This window comes from Salvia hispanica, chromosome 2, assembly GCF_029641045.1.
Source record: "Salvia hispanica isolate PSC_SH4W2 chromosome 2, Shi_PSC_v1, whole genome shotgun sequence".
NCBI lineage: Eukaryota > Viridiplantae > Streptophyta > Magnoliopsida > Lamiales > Lamiaceae > Salvia > Salvia hispanica.
This window is the reverse complement of record NC_142693.1, coordinates 213,310-229,381: the sequence shown is the minus strand read 5'-3', so window position 1 is coordinate 229,381 and position 16,072 is coordinate 213,310. Positions and strand designations below refer to the sequence as shown.

The 16,072-nt window shown below is 37.4% G+C and overlaps 2 protein-coding genes across 4 annotated transcripts; both read right to left on the bottom strand.

Annotated features, from left to right (window-relative positions):
* Positions 1 to 1,084: 1,084 nt before the first annotated feature.
* Positions 1,085 to 3,388, bottom strand: LOC125212761 (RNA-binding CRS1 / YhbY (CRM) domain protein). 2 transcript variants are annotated; one of them, XM_048113019.2, is made up of 5 exons: positions 3,240 to 3,388; positions 2,748 to 2,844; positions 2,151 to 2,508; positions 1,576 to 1,977; positions 1,085 to 1,505 (listed from the first exon to the last, which is right to left on the bottom strand). In XM_048113019.2, exons 2-5 carry the CDS (start codon positions 2,813 to 2,815, stop codon positions 1,206 to 1,208), a joined length of 1,128 nt encoding a protein of 375 aa, XP_047968976.2. In that variant the 5' UTR covers positions 2,816 to 2,844; positions 3,240 to 3,388; the 3' UTR covers positions 1,085 to 1,205. The 2 variants fall into 2 exon arrangements, with proteins under 2 accessions (XP_047968976.2, XP_047968968.2); XM_048113011.2 differs by having other exon boundaries at positions 2,748 to 2,860; positions 3,240 to 3,384.
* Positions 3,389 to 3,787: 399 nt separating this feature from the next.
* Positions 3,788 to 15,636, bottom strand: LOC125204542 (uncharacterized). 2 transcript variants are annotated; one of them, XM_089064552.1, is made up of 14 exons: positions 15,536 to 15,636; positions 15,271 to 15,413; positions 14,149 to 14,688; positions 12,641 to 13,819; positions 12,203 to 12,530; positions 11,572 to 11,827; positions 11,265 to 11,481; positions 10,575 to 10,927; positions 9,671 to 10,252; positions 7,996 to 9,187; positions 7,567 to 7,920; positions 7,226 to 7,463; positions 4,363 to 6,965; positions 3,788 to 4,285 (listed from the first exon to the last, which is right to left on the bottom strand). In XM_089064552.1, exons 2-14 carry the CDS (start codon positions 15,385 to 15,387, stop codon positions 3,986 to 3,988), a joined length of 8,259 nt encoding a protein of 2,752 aa, XP_088920678.1. In that variant the 5' UTR covers positions 15,388 to 15,413; positions 15,536 to 15,636; the 3' UTR covers positions 3,788 to 3,985. The 2 variants fall into 2 exon arrangements, with proteins under 2 accessions (XP_088920678.1, XP_088920679.1); XM_089064553.1 differs by having other exon boundaries at positions 11,265 to 11,379.
* Between the last annotated feature and the right edge of the window lie 436 nt (positions 15,637 to 16,072).

Below are 16,072 nucleotides of genomic sequence, written 5' to 3'. Positions count from 1 at the left end.
ATTAGGTTGAACTGAAGTAATAATGCTTCTTATTTTATGAATATAATTTGAAAATCTAACAAGAAGTACCAACTACCAACTACGTAATATCTTACTGTATATTTTTGTATCACATGAACAAATCATATACTTAAATGGTGACAGGATTTTATACATACCATTTATGGCGGAGATAACATGGCTTTGATCTTTGCAAAAATCAATCTTAATACGAAAATGTAGAACCAATCATGCAGATAGGTCATCGCTAGTGTATTTTTTGGTGATTATAGTAAGGATGACCTAAAATTATCTTAACATGATCTCAAATCTGAAATTTATAATATGACCTAAAACTGCTTTATAATGACCCTCCGCGTTTTTGATTAATTATTGACCATAAGATTGTCAAATCTCATAGTCAGATTTGGTCGGAATCTTGTATTCAGATGCATTTTTGTATTGATCAATCTCCGGAGATAACATCTATAAATACACGTAATATTTACAATAATAAAATACGCACGGGTTGTTTCTACTCCATATAATTTTTTCTATATACTCGTTTGAATTTGAAAGATTAGAAAAACTGCCTAGTCCTTTTCAACTTGCTCTATTTTTATGAATAAAAATTGTACGAATATCCTAGTTGATTGACAATGGAGTTTTTTATGTCCACTTTATAGCATTTGATATATTCTAGTAGTATTATAGCATGAGCTGTTTCTGTTGGCTGATAGAAGAAGCCAATGGTTTTATTGGTTAGACAGTATTCTAACAACAATGATTTTAAAAATACTTTGATGTCTGCTTGAAACGAATAACCCATGGAGTAATATAATTTTATTGGTTGATTATTTAACTAGTACTATCAATCAGTGATGTGATAGCATATACTATAAGCAAACATAGAATAAAAGTTGAAGGATTAGATACCCAAAAAGAGGGTCCAGTTAAGATTTGAAAACAAAATCTAAATAATACTAGTAATAATTGTGACTGTGTGTGATCTTGTTTTCAAAAAAACAGAGAAACTTTGATCTAAAGAGGTTATATATACCCAAACATCAATTACCTACTTAAACTAAACAAAAGAAGCAATCCATGATTCAAAAAATTATCATAAATATTTCTATCACCATGCTAATTCATTTCATGTTCAAGCTGATAATCTGATGGTGATGACCTCAAAGTCATAGATCAAAACACTTTTCTTGAATTGAAAATCAGTTCTCATCTGCACCTTCATCACAAGAAGTCAAATCTTCACTTAGCATGGCATCACCTTCACAATTCAAATAATGTGAAGACTCTTCGTCCTCCGATAGTTCTCGTGAAGTCAATGAAGTAGTTTTATTAGGACAACCTATGACCTTTGGAGGATCCAAGATTGATTTGGGATCTCTGTCATTTGGACCACCGTAGAGTGCAACATGCCGGTAGTACAGTTCTAGCTCCTTCTCAGCAATAGCAATGAACTGTCTCACAGACTCGAGTGATTGTTCGTATTTTGATTTCTCCAGTGCCTGTTGAACATCTTAATGTATTATTCTGCAAACAAGGACTTACTAAAGCAAGTAGTTTTGAGCAGCATACCCGTTTTTTTGAGAGTGTGTCAATTGGTGACATGACCTTCGGCTGCACATAGTTTTTGCCACGATAGAAGATTATGGTGTTATCTTTGATGATTTGGATTGGGATTCCACCACTTAGCCTAGCGATTTCATCTGCATACTCGTGCACTTCGCCTGGCTTGCAAGGCTTGCAGATGACTTCAACAGTTTCATGTCTCTTCCAATGCATGTGCATATTTAGGATCACTCCTCCATAGACTCCTCGTCTTCCTACTTCAACATAGTTGGACCTTTTCTGGGCCATTTTCTTCATATAAAAGCGCTCCTCGCCAGTCAATACCTCGGGTTTAACCATAGGTCCCTGAGCTTTGGCAACTTCATACCTTTTCAGCCTTTCAATCAACAAGGCTTCCTTGGTTCTAGCCTGAAACCAATTTTTCATGTTATGAGATAAACAAGAAGACTTAGAGGGTGTTTGCCTGAGCTTATCATCATTGAAACTTATTTTGAACAATAAATCAAAATAGAAACACTAAATTGCTAAAATCAAATATAACAACCAAAATTTTGATTCTTTAAGAAATGATGGGCATATACTTGTTCAAGCTTGTACTTAATCCTTTCCTCAGCAGTGGCAAATTTTCGTTTTTTGTCTCCTTTGACTCCAAGCCGTCTCGGGTCTCTCTTATTGGCAGCCTTTCTCTTTTGCTTCTCTTTCATCCTTTGAAGCTTAAGTCTCTTCTTGTTCTTCCATTTCTCCTTTTTGGGGGGATCAGTTTCGTGGGTCTCAAACTTAGGCTTTCCTTCTGGTGATATTACCACGTTTACTGACCCATGAGTGATGCACCTCCGTTGCCAGCACCAAACTACTTGTTGGGAACTAATTGAGTGTGAATGCAGTTGAGATGGTTGCCTCAAGAGAGTAAATATGGGTTCTTGTCTCCGAAGGATTTGCCTGATGGTTAAACAGCGATAACATAATACATTGAGAGAGCTTTTACTTTTAGTGATGGAATGAATGAGTTGATGGATTGATTAATCTTGCACTTGTTCTACCATCTAATCCTCAAATGATCAATCCTACATTCCATCGAATTATCCTATCACTCATAGTAAACGCCCCCAAAGAAAACTAAGCTACAATAATCGCAGATTATAATTCGTATACATAGATTGGTGGAAAGAGAAATATACCTGAAAGAGATAGAACAACGGAGAAGTGAAGACGCTCTGACGAAAGACCGGAGCACTGGTATTGCCATTTGACAGAGACATTAAGCTTTATGCCTACCTGCAGCTTACAAAATCTTTTTCATCACAGAATACTTACTTTAGTAGCTATGGATATAAATTTTCAAGAGTTCTTTAAATAGGACAAGCAGCTCGTGCTACAGAAGATATGGATCCCAACATCTTGAACTCAAATAAAAAACTGTGGAGTAACTTAGTAGCCAGGGCATTCTAACAAGCATTTCATCAAACAGTTGGTGCCCGAGACACATCATTTTGAAATTATGCTACTGCTTTTCTAAACGTACTGAACTTCAACAAATCGAAATTTTCCATTTTCGAGCGTATTGAATTGCATTACGCAATCCCAAAATAACTGGAATTTGAATCAGCAGAAACATTAATCAATACAAACCATGTTAAGATTAGAGCTTAAAGGCGAAATTTGAGTCAAACCTTACAGTAACAGGATCAAGAGGGAAACGAACTTTTTTCAGTTTGTTTCTGGAAATCAATCCTTTGTTGGGTTTGAAGAGAGAGAGATTAATTTTCGTTTTACTAGGAGTGCTATATACTCCCTTCGTCCCGGATAATTCGGGTCACTGGGCACGAGTTTTAAGAATTGTAACGAAAAATGAGTTAGAAAAAATTAATGGAACGTGGGTCCTACCTTTATATATTAGTTTTATAATAAAATGTGAGTAGTAATGAGTTAGTGGAATATGGGATCCACTATAAAAAATGGTAAAAGTGAAATGAAACAAATTACGTGAGACGAACCGAAATAGAAAACTGGGACGAATTATCTGAGACAGAAGGAGTATTTCAGTGCGTGCTTACATTTTATTTAATTGGATATTTTACTACTTTAACTATGACATAAATGAAAATGTATATAAATAAAGTTTCTTTATGCATAATTTACATAAAAATTTAAGCATAATACCTCTTTATTATGCATTTTTCCCCACCTTGCAGTACTTGAAAACTCAACTAGAATAAGATAATAACAAAGCACTGAACAATGACAATATCAATATGGACAACTAAACAAAATGTTGATCATTACACAGCACCAAAAACCACTTATATCAAATGCAAGCCACAAAAGCTACTGATATATCCGATTAGTTACAGCAGTCTGTCACAATATTAAGACATTCATTCATAAGGAAATGAAAAAAAAAGTGGGCTACTTCTTTTTACCTCCTTTTTCCTTTCTTTGACTTGCCTTTATTCTTACCCTTTGCTTTACCCTTGTTGTTGCTGTGATTGGGCTTTACTTCCTCAGCTGCTGAATTCCCTTTCTTTGTCTGCTTCTTCTTTCCTTTCCCCGTGTTGCTGGGATCAGATTCAACCTCCACTGCTGCTGAATCCTCTGTTTCACTATCTTCATCTTCAGCATCGCCGTCACAGTTTTTGTCATCGCCCTTCTCCTTGGAGTCGACACCTGCACTTTCAATAGCATGAGTGATCAAGCTTGTATGCCCCTCCAGTTCCACCTGAAAAGTAGACTACAAATCAGCTACATGATCCACATTAGCCAAGAACTATGAGATCAAAATGAAATTCATATTACCTTCTCCCAGTTTATTAGCGAATTCCCATATCCATTCCCTGAGCTTGAAGCAGTCGCTGAGACCATTTCTGAAGATTTCATGACAGTGTTCTTATCTTCATTGCTAACTACAGGAGACGTGACTATACCGCTAGGCTCAGTCACATTTCCTTCAACCATAGTAGGTTGATCAGATGCTGCTGTACTCCTAGGAAACAGTGTCTTCATGATATCAGCTCTGCAAGAGAATGACCTCAAGTCGAGTAGGACCGCACCAGGATAACTGAAGCTGCGAGTGATGTCGTCCGAAACCACAATGACAAGAGGATCACCAATAAGCTTGAAAGCAGTAGAAACTGCTGAAACAAATTGAATATAACCTCGCCTTCTAGGTCGAAGAGCATCATAGAACACCTTTGGCAGATGCCTTGTAATATCAGGTCGAGACATCTTCTGATTGAATATATCAAAGTTTAAGCCCCAATTTATAGACAACACGCACAGAATCATGAGCGATCTCAGAAGGAGAACAGGAAGATAAGAATTGCAATTGATGCCAGATTTCGTTATCCATTCTACTGTTTCAATTCTGTTACAAAGAAATTGATCAACCACTTGGCCAACAAAGTCGATCATGATACCAGGACGAGAATTGCTGTGTGTGGCGAAGCTAGTTTTTGGATTGGCATCCGGTGGCATACCTAACAAATATTCAACAAATGAGGATTTCGTTGTGAAAAAGAAGCCGCTTGGAAGAGGAGCCAGGATCAACATTCTTTCCACAAGATAAATGAAACAGTGTGGAGATATATAGTCATACACCCTCCAACTGATTTTATAAGTTTCTACCAAAGCTCTAAGCAGCACTTGACCCAAAGCTTCCCTTGAGCACCTAAGTGGAGATTCTTGCACACGCTGTGAATGTGATGCATTTCCAAAAGACTCGCCAGATTTAGATTCCTTGGCAGAATCGTACTCGATAGGCTCCCTGATATTCTCAGTGAATGACTTCCAAGGCGTTCCGTTTGAAAGCCTTTCAGAAATTTTATCATAGAAACCATGCTTCAGCTTGTCATTACCCAGCATTATCTTCACTACCCGTCCAATCTGCCCACTTGTAAGTTCCCCCCCTCCAGCAATATTTCTGATAACACTCTCTTCAAGTAAATTCCTGCAAAGTTCAGTTTCTCTCAAAGATATCATGTTTTCTGATAAGGACTCTCGAGGGTCCAAAGGGAAATTAAAATAGTACTCAGTGCATTGCTCCACAAAACCCTGCAGCTTCTTGCTATCTCCAAAGTTCAAATGAAAGAACTTGGAATCCAGGAAGAACTTTGCAATGTCAAAAATGTATAGTAGACACATACTTTTGCAGTGCATAGACAAGCGCTTCATCGTGGAATCATAAAGTCGATGAAGAGCCTCCAACACTTTAAGTCCAACAAAAACTAATTCTTGTACCCAGAATTTACAAGCCGCTGATGCACAATGACGAACTTCTAAAGTCGCCACATTCTTGTTCCAACGAATGAAACCCTCAACAGGTTTTACCCAAGCAGCATCAGGATTCAGCAAGTGAAAGGCAAAGCTGGAATTATCAAGCAACCTCAGTCCAAAGTAATGAAAACAGAAGCCAACAACACCTAGTAATTCGATGGAATCACTCTTTTCAAGTCTGTTGAGACATTCTAATATCTCTAAACTATGTACCTTCCACAAGTTCCAAAGGTAAACAAGTGATCCGCCGGAGACTTGGTTCACCCCTATTCTCTGAGAAAACGACCTTGGATCCAGCAGAAGTTCATGTTCCCACTCATACTTGGTAGCATTCACTTGAAAATGTACTTCTAGAAGTTTTCGAACGACAAGAATTTCAATAATTGGAGTTCCATATTGCTTTGAAGCATTGTAAAAATGCAGCAATTCAGACAAATTCTTGTTATCATAAGACAAAAAGCTGGACTGTGCGCAAATTGATGCATGATAGGTTCCAGAAACCTTTTGTGCAACTGACCTCATTCTGTTTAGAAGTTCCACTTTCTGAGGAAATGATTTTAATGGCCACCCTCGATTTCCATATCCCCACAGAACACAAGAAATAACATAAGAAAAGGCTAACGAACAAGCATTATTAAATTTCCCTGCCTTTTCCAGCAGATCAACCTCACGCAGAGTATGTCCCAGACTCTTCGCAATCTCAGAAGCCTCATTGAAGTTTCCTAACTCTTCTTCCAGAACCAGAAGATCTTCAAGGCGATCCAATGACCTTAGAAAGTTTCGTTTGGAATCTGTGGAACAGAAGGCTCGAACAAACCTCATCAGTGATGCATCCTTTGCCTTGTGGCACTCTAAAGCACAATTTTCCAAAAACTCTTGCACAATTCTATCAATCTCCGTAAATTTAGCCATTATTATGCTGTTTGACAGTGCGTCCTGCTTCCACTGCTCAATATACTGCAAACCGAGGCTAAAATGTTTCCCCCTGGAGCAAGCTGATAAGCAGTCTCTTAAGAAGTTCCCACTCTCATAAACTTTTGCAGCAAGTTCATATTTTCCAGCTAATGAGAAGCATTCACCAGCTTTTCTTAGTTCTGACTTACCACATTTGTCCCAATAGATCCTTCCTGCATGGATGAATAAGCAAATATTTATCATGCCAAACAAATAGCAATATATCCTCGTTGAATATTAAATTTGTACAGAACGTCCTGGTTCCATACTCCACCAAGAGGCAAAACAGGTATTTTATTTTGGTTTTCTGTTTATCCAGAACAGCCTGGTTCCAAACTACTTTCTAGAGAATTTAACAGCAAGAAAACATATTGCATAACCTAAAAAAAATGAAAAAATAACATGCTCATTATGAATGTCATCTGTAAAATACCTGCTCTTTCAAACTCCCCCAGTTCGTAGAAACATTCAGCTGCAGATTCAACTCGGTCAATTGAATCAAATATTTCTGCAGCCTCTCGAAGCACTGTAGCTGCCTCTTCAGAATTTGAACCGCGTAGACTATCAGCAACAGCTCGAAGACCAGAGGCCTTAGCCCTTTTCTCCCAAGTCTCATCACCTGCTTTTTCAAAGCACATTGTCGCCATCTCATAGTTCTTCTCCCAAAAGAGCTAGTACCAAAAAATAAAAAGAGAGAAGAAAAAAAACACTCAAATACACCAATACTGAATGGTGAAGGAAGAAACAATAGATGAAAAAAGGTAATGTACTAACCTTGATACCCTGTGATTTCCACTCTTTCGGAGTGCTAGCCCTCTTCATGGCCTCCGCTAGAGAATCATCTACTTTCTTCACTTGCACAAGAGACAGCTTCCTCCAATAATCAAGCATTGGCTTGGAAACCTCTACATCGTTTTCACAAATCCATAATCTTTGCCTTGTTCGAGTAATCGCAACATATAATTGCTTCAACTCAGAGCATAGGAGATTGTGCTTTGACTGGCTAAAGCTCGGGAAGGAATTCCCAGAATCCCCAGAAAGAAGATCTTTTTCATTCAAGAATCCGTACACGACTCTCCATTGGTTACTCAACGGCGAGGAGCCAAAGAAGTTATACAGTAGAACATCCTACATCCATCATAACATCAGTAAAACTAAAGGTGATTGTATTATGACAAAATAAAGATAAAACAAATTGCTAACCTGAAACTCAAGGCCCTTGCACTCCACTATAGTCAGAATGAGAGCTTGATGTCCAATGTACTCGGAAATTTCCTTCTTTGCTAAATCATCCCGTACTAAAATTACCTGGTCAGCACCAAAGCCCACCCATTTTCCACTACTCTTTCCGCTATGTCCAAAAATTGAAATGATCAAGTTATCATCACTTCCAGGCTCGAGAACAATCGGGGACTCACCATATATACGACTCGTTTCAGGGGGCAGTTCATCAATAGAATTTGGGAAGAAATGACATATAAGATTTACAACACTTTGAGCTAACCTAAGTACTCCAGTATGGGTACGGAAATTGTAGGACAGATTAAACATATCGGATATAAGTCCTTTCTCTTTCTTCCCTGACAAATCACGATTTTGAGATCCCATAACAAACTCTTTATAGAACAAGGATCTAATATCCTCAAACCTGAAGTCAATCCCTCTGGCAATAGTCTGTGCGGTATCACCAGAAAACATAAACCCTTCCTCAACATTGTAACAGATGTATCTGAAAAGGGAAATTTGCCTTGTTGTAAGGTCTTGGACTTCATCAATGTAGACGAAGTCCATTTTATCACCTGCAAGATCTTCTTTGTTGAGTCTGAGATGAATGTCACTCACAAAATCAGCTAGATCAAATTCACCGCGTTCTAACTTCATTTTCTCGTAGTCCTCAAAAATATGATAAATTGCTTCTCTCTGTTCCACATATAAAGTGGATATCCTACTCTCAGATAAAGATATGTAATCCTGTCTGCTTCGCTTGTAATCAGATGCTCCACCTTCCAGAGGACCTCCTTTAATATGTGAGATTATCTCAGTATAAACTCTTGAAGCATCAAGACTCTTTTTCAGCTTGGCATTGAAACGGGGCCAATATATGGAGGAAAATCGATCATAATTGACCTCGTTATTCCTCAAGAAAGATTGTAGTGCCACTGATCTTCTGTCTCTGAATTGAGGGGAATCTCTTACCAAAGGAAACCTCTGAAAGTATGACTTTCCCAGACTGCCATCGAGCATCATCAAAAACTTGTGAAATGTAACGATAAGAGGGTATTTTTCCTGTTGAATGCCAACAAAAGTATCTGGGATTTCTTTAAATTCAGAAACTTCATCAACATCATCCATACCAGTGAAGCTGTCATCTCCAGAGTTGTTTTCAGTAGCAATGCTGCAAAAAGTTAGACATGTGTAAATCTCTCATGAGTCGAGTCTTTTATTAAGAATGAAGCATATGCTGTTGCAGTGCTATAAAAAAATAGTCTTTCAGACAAAGTGCGGGGTGCTTGAACAAGGAGGTCAGTTTCAAACAAGTTTAACTTCAAAATTAGGAGGATGTGTAATGTAAATGACTACTTCTCTTTTAGAAAAACATACAAGTCCAGATATATGTAGAGAGAGATAGGGTAGTGAATCTAGTGATAAAATTAAACTCTAAATATATATACATTATATATATAGGGAGATGAATATATATAAGAAACACTGCAAATGGCTCTTCCAAATGGGGTGTGTAACAGCTCCTTTCTTCATACCGCAAAAAAAATATGCTGACAGTTAAATGCTTTTGTACAAAATATTCATCACATGAGTGCTGTAAACGGATTGTAGAATTGCAACTAGATGATATGATGACAGGGTGGGATGAACACACCTTTTCATCTGAGCTACATTCTTTTTAACAGCGTGACACAGTTTTGGGCTAACGGTGACAAATAGCTGGTGTAATACAGGATCTGTGGATCTACCATGGCACGGTTCAACATCAACTTCATCACTGATACTCATATTGCCATCATCATCTTCATCTTCCCCTTCCTCTTCATCTGTGGTACTCACATTGTCATCAGCTGCCACAGAATACCGTGAAGCAACACAGTACTGCTGAAATGTTTTGTACAGTTTCATAGTTAGAATAGTCGTCTTCCCAGTGCCAGAACGACCTAATATGAAACTGCTTCTAGTAAAATGCACTATTTCCCTCTCCTCATCGGTAACTTCAAATGGGAGATCAACACATTTACCCTCATTATCCGAAAGCAAATGGTTTACAGTACCACATGACAAGGAGTAGAATTTCATCAGCAACAGGCTTTCACTAACTTTTGAGTTTTCAACATAAGTTCTGCATTCAACAGAGCCAGTACTTTCACCAGAGGCTGATTTTGTGCTACTAGGATTCTTAAAACGTGGTATGTCATGAGAGCGCAGCCAACTCATTGGTACCTCCAAATTCCTAAAAAAAATTAAAATAACTTAAATCGGTCTCTAACAACAATATGCTCATAAGCAGAAATGTAATGCGCCAAGATACTCCCTCCGTCCCAATAAATATGAAACACTTGGTTTCCGACACGGGATTTTATGTAGTGTTATTTTGTGAGTTTATGAAGAGAGGCAAAATTAGAGATGATGTTGTTTCCATTTTAGGAAACATTTCATTTTTAATAGGCCAAAGGGAGTATTATGTATATGCACTACATGATGAGTTATTTATGCACAGTGCACATCATTAAATATCACGATGGAATCCAACATAACATAACAGACTGACATACCTCTCAAATAACTTGTCATTGCAGTGGTTGATGAAAACATCAGTGTACATAGAAGCTATACTGTCAATTCTTTTCAACAATTTTGTGGTGTCTGTCATAGGCAATATGTCCCACACTTTCAAAACTTGCTTATAGATGGAGTCCTTCATCATGTCAATGGAGCAAACAACATAGTATATATCAACCTTAAACTGTTTTATGATGTATGAAGAGTTGTCACATTTCCAGTCCACATTTAATTTCCGAGGCCGCCAACCTCTTCCGAGTTTTAGTAACAAATTTATCACCAACTTCCTTGTATTTGAAAATCTCAGTTTCTGAAATGATTTCCTGAAGTTCTCACTGAACAAAACCTGGAGTAATGCACAACAGCATGAAAAATCAAAGGCTATAACATGGGAACAGAACAGTCAATGGCTCAATATCAAAACCATTATTCACATTAAAAAACATATCATAGGAAAGGAAGAGTTTGAAGATCAATGCTTAACCAAGTAATAAACACCACAAATATTAATATACAGAGAAGAGTTTGGTAGCATGGTGTGAAAGTATGACATATCTGAAACAATTCAACTTAAAGTAAGGAAGCTGTTTATTGATGCAATGATGCTGACATGCGCAATTTCTGAAAGAGACTGACATAACGAGTAATGTAAGATACTAAAGATAACATAAATAATCCAGTACCTGCCACCTTAAATTTTCGAAAAGTGTACTCTCGCCACTTAAAAGGTCATCAAGCTGATCCAACTCCTTTTTGACATCTATAATAGTTTTTCCAATGTCGCTATCTTCATCAGCACTGAAGAAACATCGCCGATTCTTGGCATCAGATACTATTTCTTCCCACACTGAATCACTTTTACACAAAGTTCTCTCATTGCCTAATATCCATAGACAATGACTAGAAGAAAGAGAAAGATTGATCATAATCTATTTTAAACAAAACACAAAGTGACACAAAATAAGATGTAGAAACCACTATAATCCTTACCGAGCTCGTGTCAATGCAACATTGGTTCTTTTAGGACTACACAAGAAACCAATGGAACCACCTTTGTGAGACCTTACAGTTGATATAATTATGACATCTTCCTCGCCACCTTGAAATCCATCAATTGACTTCACCTTAACTGTAATCCTTTCAAGGTTATCATATCTAGATCTAAGCTTATCTTGAATAGCAGCAACTTGGGCAGCATATGGAGAAATCAAACCGATACTGAGATTTTCCTTTGAGCTATTCCATGCTGCTCATGATACATGTCAAAAACAAATTGATAAGAAACAAGGATGTCCACTTACATGAGACAGGTGAGCTGGGAAAACAAAAAAGTTAAAAAGGGTTTCATGTCACTAACATAAATAAGTTGGTAATCCATAATCATGGAAACATCTGATATAAATTAGAGAAATGTGTCAAAAATATTATGAGGTTGAATTAACTAAATCAGTTAATGAGGAAATAGGGAAAATGCTTTAAAGAAAAAGCAAATGAGCTGCAAACATATGTTACTATAGTTGTTCGTGAAACACAACAACACTTTAATGAATCGCCTAAATTTTTTGTAGCCTATATTGTCATCAATTGATTGGCCTGAAATAGACTGACATATAAAGTGTACCTTTGAGGAGTTTCTGGACAAGCTTCACAACCACTGCGACCTCAACCATGTTTCTTTTACTAACCCCCACATCATCCAACTCCTCTCTTCCACCACGGACATTTATGAACGAATAGGGACCAAACATTTTCCCTGGAAGATATGATCGTTCGTAGCTTTTGCTCTGCACATTAGGTCCATCCAATATCTGGTGTTGATAAAAATTTGAATTTGGAAACCAGCTTATTGACGGATGCATTCTGTACTGCACGTTAAGTAGATGTTTGGGATGTCCCATCGAGCTTAATCTTTCAAACAAACTTCTCCCAAAGCCAGCTTCTTCAGACAGCTGCGTATAACCAAATCATTGTCATTATTGATAAACTTCTACTGAAAAAGAAATCTGTCAGAAGTAGTACAAAATATGCAATTAATAAAAATAAGAACTGAATAGAAAACCTTGCTTGATACAGTTGCTGGCAATTGAATCTCGTCCCCTACCAGGATAGCATGCCTCACATCTTTGATCTGAAACGCAATGGTTGTTTCACACTCCTTTACCTGAGCTGCTTCATCAATGACCAGTAACTGGAAGGGCTCCATATTAACCGAATGTAGCTTAAATGCGGATGATATAGTGCAAAATACCAGAGAAGCTTTCTGGAAGCAAAACTCTTCAGTTGAACTTTTACCAAATACTTTTGGAAAGCCAAGATTACTAAGAGAAGTCTGAAGAGATTTTATACTGAACAGACACTGGCTTCTGACACATTGTAAGGATGTTGTGTCAATAAAGGATTCAGAACTGGTCAGTATTTGTTCCGTGAAGATAGTCTCCAAATCCTTAGATGTAATGTCATTGTTCTCAAACAGCAACTTTTCTAGCGAGTCAAGAAGAGAAATAAGTTGCATTATGCTTTGGTAGTTCCCGTTATCAACAAAACTTCTTGGTAAATGAGTGACAACTGTCAGCATGCAATTTCTCAATGGCGACGCTAAAGTTTTAAATCGATCTCTGGCATAATCCAAAAGTGACTTTGTTCCAGACTGCACAGCTTCACCACCACAATGTTCTACGGAGTGGATCTTGTCATTTTCCACAAAGATTCTATGATGAGAGACACAGTTCTCAAGAAAATCAAGCATGGACGAAATGCAATGCATCCAGCCAGTTAGTGGCACTAAGATTTCCGTAAGCCTATCAACCCGGTAATCTAAAAAGATATCCTGGATGTCGGAGCCAACTTTAAGACGATCATTATTCCCAAACAGGAGCATGCCTCCTAAAGGACAAGTCAACAAGCTCTTTCCACTTTCAGTTTTAACTGAATTTCTCACAAGTGTCATCACACGAGAAGCCAACTCTGTAATTGCAGTATTTGTGGGAGCACATATGAGGGTCCTCACATTCATTTCCAAGAGGATATACAGCAAGGTACTCAAAGTTGAAGTCTTGCCAGTGCCAGGTGGACCCCATATCAGTTCCACGGATGGATGGTGATTGCATCCAATTTTGCATATGGAGGCCCGGATTGCCCCAAGTTGTGATTCATTTGACTTGGATAATAACGTTGATCGAAACTTCTCCTCCACTTCATTGTGAAATTTTTTAGGGCACAATTCACAACTTTCCTTGGCCTGTTCAAAAACATACAACTAATTAAAATAGATGGAAGTAGAGTAATGTAGATTTACCAAGTAGATTAATTCAATGCAGGTTTAACCAATTGAAAAACAAAATATTTGCAACAACACTAATACAAAAACAGAACATCAAAGCATTAAAGATAATTTGGAGATGAAGATAAAGACCTGACTATTGGTTAAGGAAACCAAAGTACAACAACTGCTATCACTATCATATGTGGTGTCTACAGAAACTATACATCCTTCACAGCAAATTAATTTTTCGGTGGTATAATAACTTCAGAGATCCATAAAGCTTTTAGATCAGTAAAATAGCGTACCAGGTCACTCTTGGCTAATACTTTCTCAATAATCTTCAGATTTTGGCGCATTCTTAATGCCATCCATATCCTTTTGTGAGTGGTTATGTTTGTCAAGTATACCACATAGAGAGACTTGCTTTTCTGATCAACTAAATCAGCCATGCCTGTGGTTTTAAGTTTGAATTCACAGGATGAACTGTCACCAATCTCATCCTCAGAAATTTTAACTACGGATGCAAAGGTGTACATTGTTCCAATGCGTTGCAAGTCAGAAACACTTTCAGGTTTTGAATCCGATAGGAGTACAAGATCATTTGGCAATGTTCTGTAAGGCTCTTTTCCACGATCACTAATCTTGTTTCTCCAGCTGTCAACTTTAACATTATACAGAAGTGTGTCTGGTTTTGTCACTTTGAAAGAAACCACTTCAGCAAAAGGAGCTTTGTAAACAGTCTCCAAGGAAGTAGCGATTGCAGCTCGCATTTCTTCTAACAGAGGGAAATCAAATGATGAAAGATAATGATCCACACTTTCAAATACCTCTGGAATCTTCTCCACCTGTACATAAATAGAAAGTTAGTAACTGAAATCAAAGGAGGTTAAAACTGAGCAGTTAACATATCCATCCATCTCATGAATGTAGAGAAGCAGTATCGATCACGAGTTATATCTATTTATCAACAATCAAAAAGTGATATCATCTTCTAAGAGACAAAAAAGCAAGTAGTTAAACCTCTCTTCTTCATCCAAGCATACATGCATTACTAGTACCGTAGTACAGCATACACAGTGCGAACCGGAGCTTCACCAGACAACGTGTTGAGTCTTATTAAGCCAACCAGCCATGAAAGAAGCATATCGAGAACATCAGCAAGACATAGTATCTTCTTAAGCCCAAAAACATATCGAAAAACATCTCGTTCACTAAGCACTAGCTGATTAAAATTAAACCAAAGAAAGCAAGCACAAAAGTCTACACTAGCTGAGTATAAGTCCGATTCCGGTTATCCCGTGCTGAATACCTATTGAGAGGGCATTGACTAAGAAAACAGCTCAGACTAAATACTTACTTCATACATAAGTAAATCAACTCAAAACAAAAGCAAAATTCACAATCCGCAGCTACAGAAACTCACACACCTGATGTTTGTACAGATCCTCGTCAAAAATGTCTTTCAAGGACCACGAAAACAGCAAATCAGTAAAATCATCTTTACGCCATGAGCGCTTTTCAGTTCCCGCACTGTTTTCCTCCATTTTAGCTTCAATTTCTCACACAGATTCTGCAGAAAATGAAGATTAACTCAGAAGGCATGAACATAACGCATTTACGTGCATGAATGGTAGTTTTTTGAACGAAATTCAGAGATGAAAACAAAATGTATTTGTGGAAAATGCTACCAACCAGAGAATCTTCCGTACGTATAGTTGCTTGAGCACGATCCTTCCACTACAAGTGTGAGAAATTGGAGGGTTTTGATCATGGATTTAAAAAAAGCTGGGAAAATGAAAAGTCTGTGGAAAAGGTGAGAGAAATGTCTTGGAAAATGTAAAGGGCGGGTCTATTCAATTTCTTCTTTTTTCCACACGCGATCATAAATATTTATTACTTTTACTATTAAAATAATATTAAGGTGTGGTAAATCAATTTTGGGATAAATTATTTATTTAAAAGTGCATAGAGATAGTGAGATTCGTACGGTACAATTTTATTGAATGCACATGCTCCCTCCGTCCCATAAAAGTTGAGACAAAATTTTTAGGCACGGAGATTAAGAATTTATATTAAATAAATAGAAGAGATGAAAAAAATAGGAAATATAAGAGAGAGTGAAGTAAATAATGAAATAAAGTAAGAGTAATTAGATGTTTTGTCTTTTGTTAAAAAAGGAAATGACTCAACTTTGTTGGGACAGAGTAAAAAGGAATACGACTCAATTTT